This window comes from Camelus ferus, chromosome 5 (assembly GCF_009834535.1).
Source record: "Camelus ferus isolate YT-003-E chromosome 5, BCGSAC_Cfer_1.0, whole genome shotgun sequence".
Taxonomy (NCBI): Eukaryota; Metazoa; Chordata; class Mammalia; order Artiodactyla; family Camelidae; genus Camelus; species Camelus ferus.
The window spans coordinates 11,713,698-11,728,715 of NC_045700.1; the positions used below are offsets into that span (position 1 = coordinate 11,713,698).

At 49.0% G+C, this 15,018-nt stretch overlaps 1 protein-coding gene across 4 annotated transcripts in view; it reads left to right on the forward strand.

Annotated features, from left to right (window-relative positions):
* Nucleotides 1–15,018, forward strand: part of CCDC93 (coiled-coil domain containing 93) — an 82,441-nt gene that overhangs the window by 10,165 nt on the left and 57,258 nt on the right. For 2 of the 4 annotated variants that reach the window (XM_032479318.1, XM_032479319.1), the window contains exons 4-8: nucleotides 3,615–3,726; nucleotides 7,820–7,918; nucleotides 8,735–8,791; nucleotides 13,941–14,041; nucleotides 14,649–14,666. In XM_032479318.1, the coding sequence (XP_032335209.1) occupies nucleotides 3,615–3,726; nucleotides 7,820–7,918; nucleotides 8,735–8,791; nucleotides 13,941–14,041; nucleotides 14,649–14,666 (387 nt within the window). Of the gene's footprint in view, nucleotides 1–1,016; nucleotides 1,036–3,614; nucleotides 3,727–7,819; nucleotides 7,919–8,734; nucleotides 8,792–13,940; nucleotides 14,042–14,648; nucleotides 14,667–15,018 lie in introns of those variants that run through there. The other 2 variants (XM_032479321.1, XM_032479320.1) reach the window with 2 other exon arrangements.

Here is a 15,018-nt window from a genome sequence, read left to right on the forward strand (position 1 = left end):
AGTTGCGGACATCTAAAGAGTTCTGAGCTCTGAAACATCTGCCCCTAAAGGGTTTGGATAGGGGTTGAGGATGTACTGTATTCTCTGATAAGTGCTTGGTGTGTGACTTTTAAGTGCAGAGCCATGAACTGCAATTGAAGGCAAAGCTGGGGAGAGAGGTTTGCCTAGAAAGCCCCACCAGACTCCTAGCAGTACATCAGGGAATTGAGTCTTTATTATCTGTAGGAGAAACGCCATAGCCACAGGGCACTGAATTATCCAGAAATCTTTTCTGTTTGGTTTTGGAATGTGTTCTGTGTCTGGGGGCCTCCCCACAAAGTTTCTGGTCGGGTGCAACTTAGACTGATACTGCCAGGTGTCTGCAGCCCCCCGGCGTGTCCCAGCGGACCTGAGAGGTGGCCAGTAGCACCTCTGAGGAGCACGCTGGCAGCGCAGGGCGTGATTACCTTTCCGGCTGTCTTCCCTGTGTCCTCCGCGGGGGCCTTGTCCTCCTTGGTCCTTCTTTCACGTGGGTTCCAAGAGCTTCCGCCCTCCAGCCCCAGCCTGTCCTAAAGTGCTGTCACCACAGGGTGCTCGGCCCCGAGGCCCATAAATGAGATTTTAGGTTTATAACTGAGTTCCGTTCTACAGCACATTTACTAGGCACCTGTGTGCAGAGCACTTGCACGTGCGTTTTACTGTTGAACCTTCACAACCACTCTTGAAGAGGCAGGACAGGGATTATCCCTCGCTCTGTGATGGGAGTATTGGACCAGAGGGACCGGGCGGCTTGCCAGAAGTCCCAGAGTAGGTGATGGAGCTTGGAATTTAGACCCTGGTTTAATTCCCCCTCTTGTAAACTGCTTGCAGTGGAGGAGGAAACAGTGCACTGAATACTCTTAAAACCTAAAGGAGTCAAACCAGTCTCCTGTGATGAAAAGTAGGCATGTTAAAATCTTAGACTAGGAAGCCTGCCTGGTGAGCTCTGCAATGATCGTTTTCCCATTTTCAGAAAGTCAGAGGATCGACAGGGAGAGTCCGAACGAATGGAGACTGGTAGGTTTCTGCAAGAAGTCTCCCTGCCCTATGCCCCTTGCCTCCAGGTAACTTGTGTGTCCCCCACGTCCACCCTCCCAGCAGCATTAGTGCCTTCAGCTGCTTCCACACGCTGCTGACACTGTGCAGACTTGGCAGTAATTTCTAGGAGGCGGGTTTAAGAGGGTTGTAAACCCTGGGATGACCCTGGGCGTCCTTCCCTCAGGGCCTCAGGGAACGGGGAAAGAGGGCTGTCTCTGAGGAGTGGCCAGGAGAGCCTTGTCTGAAAGAGGGTTGGCTGCCTAGGGTTGGGGGTCCCAGCTTCTGGTTCTCAAGCTGCTGAGTGGTTGTAGGCAATCAGTAACCCTAGGCCGACCCACAGATCTGTGGCCGCTAGAGGGCGCTCTCCTCCTGCTGGACAGGGGGCCCCTTCTGAACAGTTAAGACCCGCCCTGAGCAAGGGTGCAAAGCCAGAGTTGATCATCTTCATTTGTTAAGCTTGGAGTCTAGGGAGCAGGGCCAATTAAGCACCTATCTCTACTCCTCACAAGTTACAAGGAAATTAAGGAACAAGGCATGGGAGTCTTAGAGAAATCAAATTAGAAAATAAAGCTGATCAGAGAGAGCCTTAGATATGTGGACAAATGAGTTTGGTAATCCTACCAAACTGTCCCATTTGGGCCCCAGGAAGAGCTGGACAACCACAGGCTTCCCCACCAGGGCAGGCCCTGTATCTCGTGGCAGAGAAGTCACACGTGGCCGAGGACAGGCTGCTCAGGGAGGGGCCTGTAGGAGCACCCAGGGGCCATGTGACACTTTCCCTCCGACACTTCTCAGGTCTTTTGGGTAAATCACACCCCCCCCTTCTGTTTGGGCTGGAAATGTCCTCCCCTATGCTTCTTCCCTGGGCAGTGGGTGTCCTTCCTTCTGTGAATGTGTGCGGTAGGGACCAGTCTTCCCTTCGCATTCTTTTCTCTTAACATACTGGACTTGACACTGATACTATGATCAGTGGAGCTGGGAGTGTGACTGTTTCCCTCTGCAGCTTTAACTGTTATGAACATGGTTTTGTAGAGTGTTTTCCGAGGACTGTTCCCTGGGAGCCGTTTGACTTTTGTCCTTAGATTACTTCATTCCTCCCAAGACTGAGGGCATCAAACCTTCTAAGGGCAATGTTGGTAAGATAACTGCTCTCATCCAGGCCCAGGTTAGAAGTTGGTATTAAGGGTGTCTGTCTCCTGGGAAGGATTATGGAACCGCAGAAAGACAAAGGTGTACAAGATTTCTTTGAATAAGTAATACTTTTGGTAGACCCCAAACTTGCTGCATTTGAAGCATCTAGTAAGAACCTGGTGATCTTGTTCACCAGGGCCTCCATCTATTAGAAAACAGTCTGACTCTTGTAAATGAGGCCCAGCAGCTGCTACTGGCTATGATTTTTTAAGGGTCTTAGATGGAATGTAATCTAAACTACCCAAGTAGGCTGAGCCAGAAGCCCCCATTTCTCCGTGTGGCCCCTCAGGGTCATGGCTTGTGACTGTTTCTCAAGGTTCCAGGTCCACATGCTATGGTTTGGGGGGTTAGTGGACCTGCTAAATAATCTCCATTCTCTTCTCTTGAATCTGATCCAATTCAGATCAAAGAAATAGGAACCAGGCAGTTGGAGATCAAACAGCAGCTGATTAGAGAAGGAGATTTAAGTCTGTGGTGAAATGGACTCGCACACAGGTGCGTCTGTCACTCCTGCCATAAAACTTCCCCGCCCTCCCCAGGCCAGGGCTCAGCTGAGCATCCAGCCATGCCAGGGTGCTTATCTCCCAGCTGAGACAGGAGTGGGCTCAGGGACCTCAAGGAGCGGGGCCCCTCCTCTCCTCCCCCAGCAGTTCAGGGAGGACCGGGAGCAAGGTGTGGGAGAGAGAGCTGAGTGTCCCTCGTGAGAAGTGGAAAACTCCTCTCTGGAAAATCGAGTGAGGACACGAGTTTCCCTCAAATCCAGGATTAATTTTAGAGTATCAAAAAAAAAGTAAGGGCTATTTTTTATTTCAAAAATACTTTGTACCAGAGTAGAGAACTTCAAAAAAAATTTTTTTTTTAAGCACGAGGTCCCATGTTTTGTCTTAATACTCTGGGCACCCAGCACAGGGTCTGGTAAGTATTTGTTGCCCAAATGATATTTAGAGCAGTTTCGAATGTTTAGCCTAGTGGTTCCCAGACTTGTGGAAAAAGTAGAGCAGCAAGTGAAATGTAAAAGAATACAGGGCACTAATAACTTTTATTTTACCATGTAGGGGTGTTAAAAACTTACTCAACTGTTGTACCTCAAGTGTGATTGTAACATCATAAAGAAACAGAATATTTTAATACAAAAAGTAGGAAGAACCCAATCTTAGAATGAAGGGTGAAGGCGGCTTTGCGGCCTTCCGTGCTCACACACATCTAAATGGTGCTTGTTTTTCTCCCTTTGCCGCCAGCCAGGAGAAGCTCAGTGGTGGTCTGGTACTGAGAAGCCCCAGGTTCCTCTGGGGTGCAGCCCAGCCGAGGGAGATGCCTAAGGGACGCTTACTGCGTTCTCACTCCTGCTCGCTGCTTTCTCCCAACAGAGCTCTGTCAGAAAAAATCGTCTCCGTCCTGCCAAGAATGAAGTGTCCACACCAGCTGGAGCCGCACCAGATCCAGGGGATGGACTTCATTCACATATTTCCTGTCGTTCAGGTGAGAGCGTCTGCGGGGTTTCTCGCCCTCTGAATTCTGACGGGGTCTGGCTCTGGGGCCGTCTGGCCGGGATCCTGGATCTGCTGGGCCTCGTGTCTACTTGGTGACAGCAGAACATGACCCCCTCTGGTGTCATCCTCGAGAGGTCCTCAGTACCCGCTCTGCCCTCGTTCACACCGTCACCTGCTCCGATCTTTGTACCTGTTAGTAGCTTTTCATTGCCCCCCAGGCTCTGGTCCCCTCGGCCTGTCCAGCCCCGTGTGAGTTCTTGCTTCTCCGGGTGCTTTCTGTTCTAGCCCCTCTGACTCGTCTTCAAATGTCCTCACATGTACTATGCCTCCTCCTGCCACGATCCCTTCCTCTCCGGCTGGGAAGCTCTTCCCTTCTCTCCTTACCTGCCTAATTCATGTTCATCCTTCAGCTCTCATGTCCACGAAGCTTCCTCAGGAAAGCTTCCCCTGCCCCCCGAATCCAGAACAGGTTCCTTTGCTGTGTCCTCTCACATGGCCGCATCCCTGCCTTCACTGCACTTCCTTACTGCGGTGTGTGGACGTGTACATGCAAGCGTCTGGGTGGTTTTGTGTCTCTCCCATCAGACCGTAAGCTGCTCCCTGTTGTGTCTCCGGCATCTCCTAGAGTGTCTGGCACTTTGTAGGCATTCAGGTCTTATTTGAGGACTAAATATCTAATGAGGGACTTATCTCCAGCACAGCTTTCCCCCAGGGCCCCGTGGCTCTTGCTGTGTCAGCCCCTCCTCCAGGCACCACAGAAGAGGAGGAGCGAAGGGACTCACCTTTGTTGCCTGCTGTGTGCTCAGTGCTCTGCCTCTGATCCTAGCAGCGTTCTTTGAAGCATCTAGTATAATCCCCGTCTTACATCTGAGCAAAGTGAGACTCAGAGAGGACAATCGATTTGAGAGCAGAGAACCAGGGAGGACAGAGGCAGATTCCAGCGTAAAGTCCTGTCTTCACACCTTGTGCTTTTCCCACTCCGCCAGCAAGCGGCCACCACGAGTTAAGCTGCACAGCGCTCTCTGGAGAAGTCTCGTGCTTCTGTTAAGTTTATATAGTATAGGAATGAACAGCCTGGACTCTCGAGACTTCTTGGGTTCAGATCTTCACTCTGCCACTTTCTAGCTCTGTGACCTCAGACAAACAACGTAACTTACCTGTTAAATAGAAATTATGATAGCGGCTACCTGACAGGATGCTATGATTTTTTTCCACCACCGTATCAAATTTGTGATTCCGATGGCTCTAACACAGCTGGAGGTTCTGCTGGTGACACTGCAGAGGATTTCCTGCCTTCTAGTTTCTGTCCGGAGAAAACACCTGCCCGTTCATTCCTTCCCCCTTTCTGGAGGAAAATCCACTATGGATGAAAACTGAGAAGGTTAATGTGTGTGAAGCACCTGGCTGAGGGATTGGCCCGTTTAGTGCTTCGTAAGTGCTACGTGGTTGTTTCTGGGGCTGTTCCTGTGACTGGGAGTCTCCCCCTGCTCTAGACTTCAAATCACGTGTGATGAAATTTGTAAATGGTGTTTATACATCTGAGGCTGAGACTTTGACTCGGGATGCCATTTGGATGTCTGCTGCGGGGATGGTAGCTGGTCCTCCTTGTGCGGGTTGTCACTGACACCTCCAGCACCACCAGGCTGGCGTTGTTGCCTGGATCTCTAGTGACCAGACCATGCTCAGTCCTGTGCTAGAACTTTGAGGGCCAAAAATCGAGTCTAGATGTGAGAAGGCGATGAAGGCGGAGTGGTTTTCCATAGTTGGTTTGGGAATTCTGAGTGCCTGATGTTCTGTGCTGTGAGTGCAGCGCTGGAGGGCTTCCCGTCTGGGTGTGAGCGCCTCAGCTAATGGTTACCAGACTTCACTTCACGGACCTGTAAAATTTTAAAGCAAACATGCTGGTTGACCTGTGGTCACCACCTGTATTTTGGCCCGTATGGACATCTTTTTTTTTTAAGTAACCAGTATCTTTCTCTATAATATCCTAAAAGAAAGACCCTTTTTTTTTTCAATGGAGGTACTGGGGTTGGAACCCAGGACCTTGTGTACACCGAACATGCTGTCTACCACTGAGCTATGCCCTTCCCCCCAGAGAAAGGCCATTCAACCCCCACTTTTAGATTAAAGGACAGTCCTTCAAATGGAATATGTTTAATCTTATAAAGAACTCACCACGTGCCTGGAGGTGCTTCCTGTCGTGCTGGACACCAGTGAAAGGGCAGTCACGGACCAGCCACCGGGCACCACTGAGCTGGTCGCGCGGTGTGCTTCTAGAGGCTCGCTACCCTCGTTCCCGCCGTTAGCGCAGCTGCAGTGACCCTGAATGCGGCCAGGAGAAAAGCGGAGCTAACTTGCAGCTCCTGGGAGTTCCAGGTCTCATCATTTTCTCCCACACGGGACATGTGAAGCCGGTGAGGGTAGTCATTTGTGTCGCATGCTAGGGGCCCGTGGCGGAGCTCAGCTCTCCTAGAGTTCCCCTCTGCAGCCTGTCACGCTGGGAACTCCAAAACAGAGCAGCCAAGTCTCAAAGGAAATCCTGTGACTCAGACAGCTTTGCCTTTCTCCTCTGAGCGCTGGGATCCAGCCGCAATGACTCAGTGTAGATCTAATTAATGGAGGCAGAGCTGAGAAGGAAACAACTATGAAAGGCCAGAAACTGGGTCTCCAGATGCAGAGGAAAGCAGAGTGAAACTGAGCTGAGCAGTGAGTCAGCCTCCTGAGTTGAGGGGCAGTGCTGGGGTGGGGGTGCCGGTAAGGGCCTAGAGTGGTTCCCAGTGCTGTCTGATCGTCTGCCCCGCCCTTCTGGGTTTTAGTGGGTGCCTGAGGTCATTGTTCGGAGGTGGGGTGGAGTGGAGTGATGGAGATGAATGAAGGATACCAGCAACAAGAAAATGATCCCCTAAAACTAAAAGAATAGTTGTTGGCAGCCCCCCTGCCCTGGGTACCTGCTTCCTAAGCGCGTCCTTTCCTTGAGCTGGCTGCATTCCTGCCGTCCCTGCAGGAGCCCAGTGCCCCGTGCGTGTGTAAACCTTGCCGCACCTGGCTGTGCTCTCGCACCTGGCTGTGCTCTCGGGGAAACAGAGCTACTGTCCCAAACCACCCAAAGGCATTAGGAGTGCTCTCTGGAGAGAGATGGCGACCCTGACAGATGGCAGCCCCTCCGTATGTTCTTGAGTAACAACAGGAATGGAGGAAGGGCCGGGGAGGAGAAGCGGAGGCGCTTTCTGCATTTGCACTCTCACCTTCAGAGCACCTGGGTCTTGCGCAGGCTGCGGGATGTGTGTGTGTGTTTCAGGTACCTGGAGTTGTCAGTAGGCAGACACGAAGAGCAGCCCCTTCTGCACATCAGCCCCTTGGAGCTGGGAAACTTCATGCGGCTCAGATGCGCTAAAAAGCCCCCGATTTGGGGCCCACAGCTCTGGGGCCCGCGGGCTGTGGATCAGGGGACGGACTGTGTGGTCTCTGAGCTTCCGATTCTGTTAGCTTATAGTGTTGTGTGGATTCAGAGGGCAGGTGCGGTGAGCACCAGGCCCATCTGAGCCGGGGGCTGTGTACTCAGCACACCTGCTCCCAAGTCTGAATACTGGGGGGATTTTTTCACCTATCGCAAGAGGTTAGACTAGGTGTTGTCAGTGGTTCTCTGGCAGCAGCAGCACCGGCAGGAGTGAGTTCCAGTGCGATCTGCCTCTAGGAGCAGGGAGGTGGGGACCAGCTGTGCGCCAGGCATGTCCAGGGCTCTCTAGTACTTGTGTTCATTTGCTCCCACCGTCCCTCTGTGCAGTGAAAGGAACTGATACTCTCGCCTCCGCCGTAGGTGTGGAGGGGGAATCTGAGGCCTGGGCACCTGGAGTGAGGCTCCCAGGCTCCTGCACGGCTGCCAACTCTAGGTCCCACTGGACCCCAGCATCCAGACGCCCAGCGGTGGCCTTTCCTGTAGGGCAGAGTGTGCTGAGTCTCTTGTCGCCTGCTCAGTGCACATTCTGTGACTTGGGTTCATGACTTGCCCTGTCCCGGAGTCGGCCTTTACCGCGGTGGTGTTCCATCCCCGTCAGCCCCCGTCTCCCCGCTTCCTTCCCCAGTGGCTGGTGAAGCGGGCTATCGAAACAAAAGAAGAGATGGGTGACTACATCCGCTCCTACTCCATATCCCAGTTCCAGAAGACCTACCGCCTCCCCGAGGTCAGCATTCTGTTCTGTTCTTGTCCAACTGAGAACGTGAGTGCACAGCTGGGGGCCCCCTGGGAAGGGGCAGGGTGAGCTCAGGCTCCCTGCACTGCCACCCACCTGTGTGGCATCTCTGCCCCGACCTGGTCTTGGCATCTCTGCCTCTACCTGGTCAGCACTGAAACTGGGCCTCCTGCTTCATTAGAGTTGCCTCTTTAAATAGGCACTCCATGTTAAGCCCTACAATTTTGTCCTTTTCTCTCAATTTTGGCACTTGATCCAAAGCTTTCACTAAATTTCAAGAGCATGAGTATGTTTTTGTACAGTCATATAAAGCTTTTCGGGAGACCACCTGCTTAGGACACTCCAGTAGTAACAGTTTAATAATAATCACAACAGCAACAATAAAAGCTGCTCATTATCAGATACTAAATCCCAGTCCCAGCACATCATGTGCCTTCTACTTTTTAATCCTCGCGACTACTCGCTGAGATAGATGGCCCCATTTTACAGATGGAGAAACTGAGGCTCAGAGGTTCAATAACTTGCTTGAGGTTTCAGAGCTCATGAGGATTTGAAGTGAGAATACCTGTCTTCACCGCCACACTCTGTAGCCCCCCTTTTTCTGACCGGCTGTAGGGATCTGCTTTGAAGCCGTCTGCAGAGGCCCTGGCTTTTTCCCATGCAGAATATATTCCAGTGTGTTAGAATATTGAGACTTCTTCAGGCAAAGTTGTGAAGAGAAGTCAGTTTGTAAGACGGGTTGCTGGGCAGTCCAGTTGTCTCAGTCTTCACGCAGGCTTTGTTTAATCCCTGGGTTCTGTCTTGCAGGATGATGACTTCATCAAGAGAAGAGAAAGGGCCATCAAAACAGTCGTTGACCTCTCGGTAAGCTCCCTGCCTGAGCTCTTCTGCAAGGGAAGAACGTAGGGTCATAGCCTCCAAATAGCCCTTTGATTTAAATCATAGAAACCCCTGCTCCTTTGAGGTTTCTATCTGCCAGGCTTGCCCAGAAGCTGACCTCACATGTGCGTGTGAGGGAGGCCTGCCTGCGTCCCCGCCCAGTATCCCATGCCAGTGTCCATGGGTTGAACGTGCCACAACCACAGCCCTGTGTTTTCCTTAGTTCCAGTTTTCTAAACCCAAAGCCCTTCCTCGTTTGTGCCAGTGGCAGGTGTGAACTTCAGGGAGCTCCCAAGGGCAGATGATGAACTGGAGCTGATCTGGTGAGGCTCCCACTCTCATGATGGCTGTGGACAGGCAGAGCAGCTTCTGAGCTTTGCGTGGGAAACTCTGGGATTGCCTTTGTCACCATGCACGGTGCACCTGAACCACGGGGTCTTCCCCAGCACAAGGCCCAGGGAAGAGCTCGGGGCCTTTTCAGAACCCTCTGGGCCAGAGCCCAGCAGAACTTGGTCAGCACCCTCCCCACACCACCCTCCGGCCTTCCTACCTGAGCTGACGGGAATGGAGCCTCAGTGCCTGGGTGTAAGTTCTCTTTCTTCAGGAAATAATATATAGAGTTATTTTGCTCTTTTTTTTTTTTTTTTTTACTGTAAGAATAAATATGTGGTCTCTCGAGGTGATTACTCTGAAAAGAGCAGTAACTGTGACGTGGTGAAAGGCTTAGAATGCTCATTTAAAACAGAACAAAAGAATCTTTGTCACTTTATAGTTGTACTTTGCATCTTTTCCACGGTTCCATTTTGGAAATGGCAGGAATGGAAAACCTCTAAGAGAGTCCACTCTGAAGCCAGATACTGGTTTCAGATTTGGTGGCAGTACTAAATAGTAATAATAAGAGGATGTGATAGAACAGCAGAGTAATTGTTTCCCTGGTTATGAAATTGGTGTACAGTTTATAACATCCGTAAAGTTTTTTTTTTTTAAAGGTTGATAGATACAGAGGGAGAAAATCAACCTTAATCCAACAACACAGAAGCAGCCACTTTTGATGCTTGTACCTACCTCTTCCGTGTTTTTAATGTGCATTTTTATACCAAACTAGAATTTTACTTTGACTATAAGTTTGTAAGTTTTTTTTTCCACTTACCAGCATGGAGTCTTGTATGCTATTAAAGATTCTTCCTAGTTGCATTTTCAGGACAGATAATAACCAATTAGTTGCTTTCCTTGTTTAAATGTGCTTCATTTTTTCTGCAGAGATCTGAGAACTAGGTGGCAGGGTTACCTCTGATACAGGGAGCCAGGGAACCAGGGGCAGAGGGGAAAGGAAATTCTCTTTCCCCTGTAAACCCGGCGCTGTTTGAATTTTATACTGAGTCTGTGTATTACTGGCTCAAAAACAATGAAGTAAAAATATATAATGCTTAATCGACTATCTTCAGATGTAAATCTCACTCGGAGCCCTGGGTAGAGAGTGAGAAACAATACGTTTTGGGGCTGTATCACCGAGAATGAAAGGCCCGTGTAGCTGTTGGTCAGCCTGTCAGTGAAACTGAGCCTGACACCTCTGTGTTTATTAGACATTTCAGGCCTCTAGAGACACATTTTTTTTCTTCCTCTCATTTGCAATGGAGTTTTTAAAGAAAATCCTCACTCAGCACCCGGGGCCTCCATGGTGGTGGTGGTGGTGATTTTATTAATGTGGACATGAAGAAAACAGGCATACTTATCCCAGTTATGATCACTTTTTCTTGTGGGATCTTTCAGGGCCCCGCATGCAGTGGTGGGAACACCTGTGGTGCCCCTTTGGGTGGAAAGCAGTGTTTGTTCAGGGACTTGTGGGCTGGGGTGTCGGGTGGGCCCTGAGGGTGAGCTTCTCGGTCAGCGCAGGCAGCCCCCGGGACTCCGCTTCCTGCTGGGCCGGGCTTCGCTGGCTCCTGGAGTCCACAAGGGAGTGGCTGTTGGTGGCCGTGGTGAGGACATTGCTGCAGATGCGATCCTGGTGCTCGTGTTTGCCTCCCTTTCCTGCCATTTGGGACGTGACTCAGAGGGAACCTGACTGGTGGCTGGGCCTGCGAAGTTGAGATCTGTGACCCTCAGCACAGGGGCCTCTGCTTTATAAAAGGATCACCGATTTTTTTTAACCCCACTCGTGTATCCTTTGGCATCTGCTGAGCAAGTGATCTGAGCCCACCATGGAGGTGATCCAAGTTGAGGTAGAACACACTTTGCAGGGTGCTTAAGAGTCTCAGTTCTGGAGTCGTTCTGTGTCTGTCATTTACAGCCTTGGTGACCAGGGGCACGTTGTTACCCTGTGCTGTGCCGTCATCCGTGTACGTGAACAAGGATGGTGCCCTCGTACGTGTGAGGGTCAGGTGGGCAGCACGTGTAGAGCAGCACATACCTGGCACGTGCCTCGCATTCAGTAAAGGACAGCCGCTCTGCTGCTGCCACTATTACCAACAGGAGGAACTGATTTTGCATGCCTTCTGAAGAGTGCAGTCATACATAAAAGCATAGGTCTTCAAAAAAATTAATGTCAGACTTTAAATTGTTGATGGAATCATGCTACCAAGTCATTATCTTTGCAGGGTTAAAAGAACACAAAGAATGAGAGACTAGGAGTCTCCTTCAAGATCCAACCCGCATTTTATAGACAAGGAAACAGGCTCATTGAGGGGAACTGCCTTTCCCTGGGTCAGGATGGCAGAGGTGGGACTAGATGTCGGTGTTCCTGACTCTTATTGCTTTAAAGGGTGACTTAGCAATAGTTCTTTGTAGTTGGTATGGAAACCTCTGACATTTAGATCCTTTACTTAAGCAAACCATTGTAACGATGCAGGTGGCAGCCTCAGATTGTATGATGTCTCGTGAGAGGGCTCAGCTTAAGTGACAGGTGGGTGACTGGAATGCCCCCCAGGGGCAAGTTAGTGTAGGAGGAACCCCTGGGACTCGCAGCCAGGGTACCTATCCTAGCAATCCTGGACAGACTGAGTAACAGAGTGGAGGTGACAGCATCCGCCTTGGCTCTGCCTCGTGATGTGGTTATAAAATTCAAAAAGCAAGGTGCTTGGAAGCTACTTTAAAGTATAAGGAATAATTACACAAAAGGCCAACATTGTCGTCATTTGGCAGAGTAAAAGGTCCTTGTGGCTGTTGGTTTCAGTGTGCTGTTGTTTTGGAATCAGTCCATTTTTAGAAGATCCCAGTTTCCTGTCTGGGGTCACTGACTCTGTGAGTAGTAAGTAGGGAAGATAGTAGTTAAGCTCAATTATACAGTGCTGCTGTAACAGTGAGGCTCAGTGGCAATTAGATCGTACACAGTAACTGACGTCATATGGGTTTATGATGCTTCTCATTTCCCCATAAATCTGTTTTACGCTATTTATAGCTTGCTATCCACGTAGGCACCAGCAGCAAACGAGGCGTATTTGTGGCAGCAAATTATAAGAACAGCCCTCCAGTATCGTCCCAGAACCTGTCTCATTCCTCTTCCTCAAAATTGTAGAGATTATATATATGTTACAGAAAGGATTTTTTTTTCTGTATGTTTGAAACTTTTCATTTAGAAAAAATGAGATAGTAATGAAGTTAACCAGGATTATCAAGAGGGGAAGAATTCTAATTAGCATTAAAATGCCACTGTCTGGAGAAACCTGATGATAGTGCTGGTCCCGGTGATGTCCAGGTAGTGAGTGGGTGTGGTGACGTCTAGTGGCAGAGAAAAGGTCCAGGGACGAGCTAGAATACCCCGCATGAACAGCTCCCTGCTTGCACCAGAGCCCTGAGCAAATATTACTGAGGTGTTACATGATGTCAGTTTGGCAGCCAGAAAGGACTTTCATTTGGGGCAGAATGACAAACCAGGTAATCTGGGGGTGAGGATCTACATTAATTGAGCACCTGCTACATGCCATATACTTTATTTAGGAGTGTGTGTGTGTGTGTGTGTGTACACACACACACACGCAATTTTGGAATGTGTCCTACACAGAGTAATCTGTATTTGTTTATACATTTGTAACTAAATCATACTCTAATAATTTTAAAAGTCAGAGAAAGCTGATGGTGTGTTTTATGTTTTCATAACTTTTTTTGAGGATAAACCTCAAAACACTTTTGTAAAAAAAGATACGTATCTCTGAAGGGTTTATATCTAGTCTTTTCTGGTATTACAGTTTAAGAATTGAGATTTCCTTTGCTATGAGAGGATTTTTTTTTTAAGAGTCTGAGTTAACATATATATCTGTGATTGTTGCACAGTTTGTGGCTCTGGATGGTAAAACAGTCGGGATATGTAGTGATTGCAGAAAATATGCATTTTTTTCTGGAAAGTTTTATTAAGGAATAAAAAAAAGATTTGAATAGAGAGATAAACCTAAACCTTGCTTTTCAAGGCAAGATTCAATATTATAAAGATGTTGGTTCCTCCCAAAGCAATCTATAAATTTGGTGTGATTCTAATAAAAGCTCAACAGCTTTCCATGATGAACTTGGCAAGCTGATAACTAGAATTCATTTGGAAGAGAAAATGTGTAAGAGGAGCCAGGAAATTTGGAAAAGAACAGTGGAGACAGGATGAAGACTCACAAAGCAGGAGGAATGGAAGAGTATAATACTGGTGCACGTTTTTATGTGTGTTTTTTAAATCAAGGGGAGGGTGGACTATTAAGCTGATGATGTTGGGATCCTTTGTTTTCCATTAAAAAAAATAGATATCAATAGATACTTACTTTTCACTATACCAAAAAAAAAATCCTAACTAGATTAAAAAGCTATGTATAATCTATAAAAGCAACATACAGGAGCTTTTTTTTTGGCAATCCCTGGGTTAGGAAGTAAGATGACATGTTTGACTGCATGAAATGTTAAAATGTCATTGGACAAAAAAGCATCAAGTTGAAACAGAGTTGACAGCGATAGATGGGGAGAAATGTTTGCTACGGATGTGAAAATCAAAGGGGCAGACTCCTTGAAGGCAGCCCCCTGTGCCGGGTGTTCTGCCGGAGAGCTGTGTACTCACCGTGACCGGGAAGGACTCTTGCACCTCACCGGCTGGACCACCCAGCAGCCGGTTCAGGAGGAGAGCCTCCTCACAGCTCAGTAACTCTCTGTCTCATCCGCTTCTCAGGATGCTTACCAGCCCCGTCGAAAATACAAACGCCAGCAGGGAGCAGAGGAGCTGCTGGATGAAGAATCGCGAATCCACGCCACGCTTTTGGAATATGGCAGGTAACGAGAAGAACCCAGTCTCAAGTGTCTGGTTGATCAAACCATTGAAGAGAAAAGCTCCTTTAAATCGCTTCTTTGGGATTGCCCTGGCTGGCTTTCACCTGATTAAGTTTGTGGGTTTTGGCCTGTGATTCCCCACACTCTTGAACTGGCCCAGTTTCTGTGGGTAGCCTCCCTGATGGGGGTAGAAGGCTGAGCTTTGAAATTCCTACCCTGCCCTGACTCTGCCCTCCCCAGGGAGCTGGGGAGTGTGGGGTGTTTGCAGAACCTCAGGTGGTCGGCCCTTCGTGCCCCTGTGGTCTGTTAACATCTTCCAGTAAACTGAAGGACTGAAAGCCGTTACAGCAGTTTGATTTTGTGTTACAGTAAGCTTTGGTTCCCTGTGAAAAATTGTCCTGACCAGGAAAATGAAGAATTTAGAAGTGGTTTTTGTCACTTCTTAAAAACATCTCTAATTTAAAAAAAAAAAATTCCTGTAGCCTTAGTTTTTACTTAAACCCCCTCCCCACACACAGACACACACAAACACACAGGGAAGCTCTTCTCCCTGAATTTTTGCTACACTCCACCCGTTAACCTTCATTTGTGTCCTGCATTTTCTACTTAGGATAACTGATTCCTTGATGTGAGTATGTCTCTTCATGCTTCCTTGCCCTCTGGTCCGAGTGGTTGCTGTGTGCTGCTCCGCCCCACGGCCCAGCCCTTGCTGGGTTTCTGGAACTAACAGCACTGCCCCTAGCGTTTCCGAGTGAGCATTTAACAGCTTCTGCCCCTGGGGGCTGGCGAGAACCAGAGGGAAATTAACGCTTTCTTGGCATACTTCTTCCATCTTTCAAATGGAATTGCAGTTGCCTTTTTTGTTTGTTTTTGTTTTTAAGGAGGTAGTATGAGGTCAGATCCTTTCTTCCTAAGAATGAAAACTAGTCCGATTCCTTCCAAGGAAGTTGTGAGTTCTGGCCCTGACCTGGGTGTGAGGG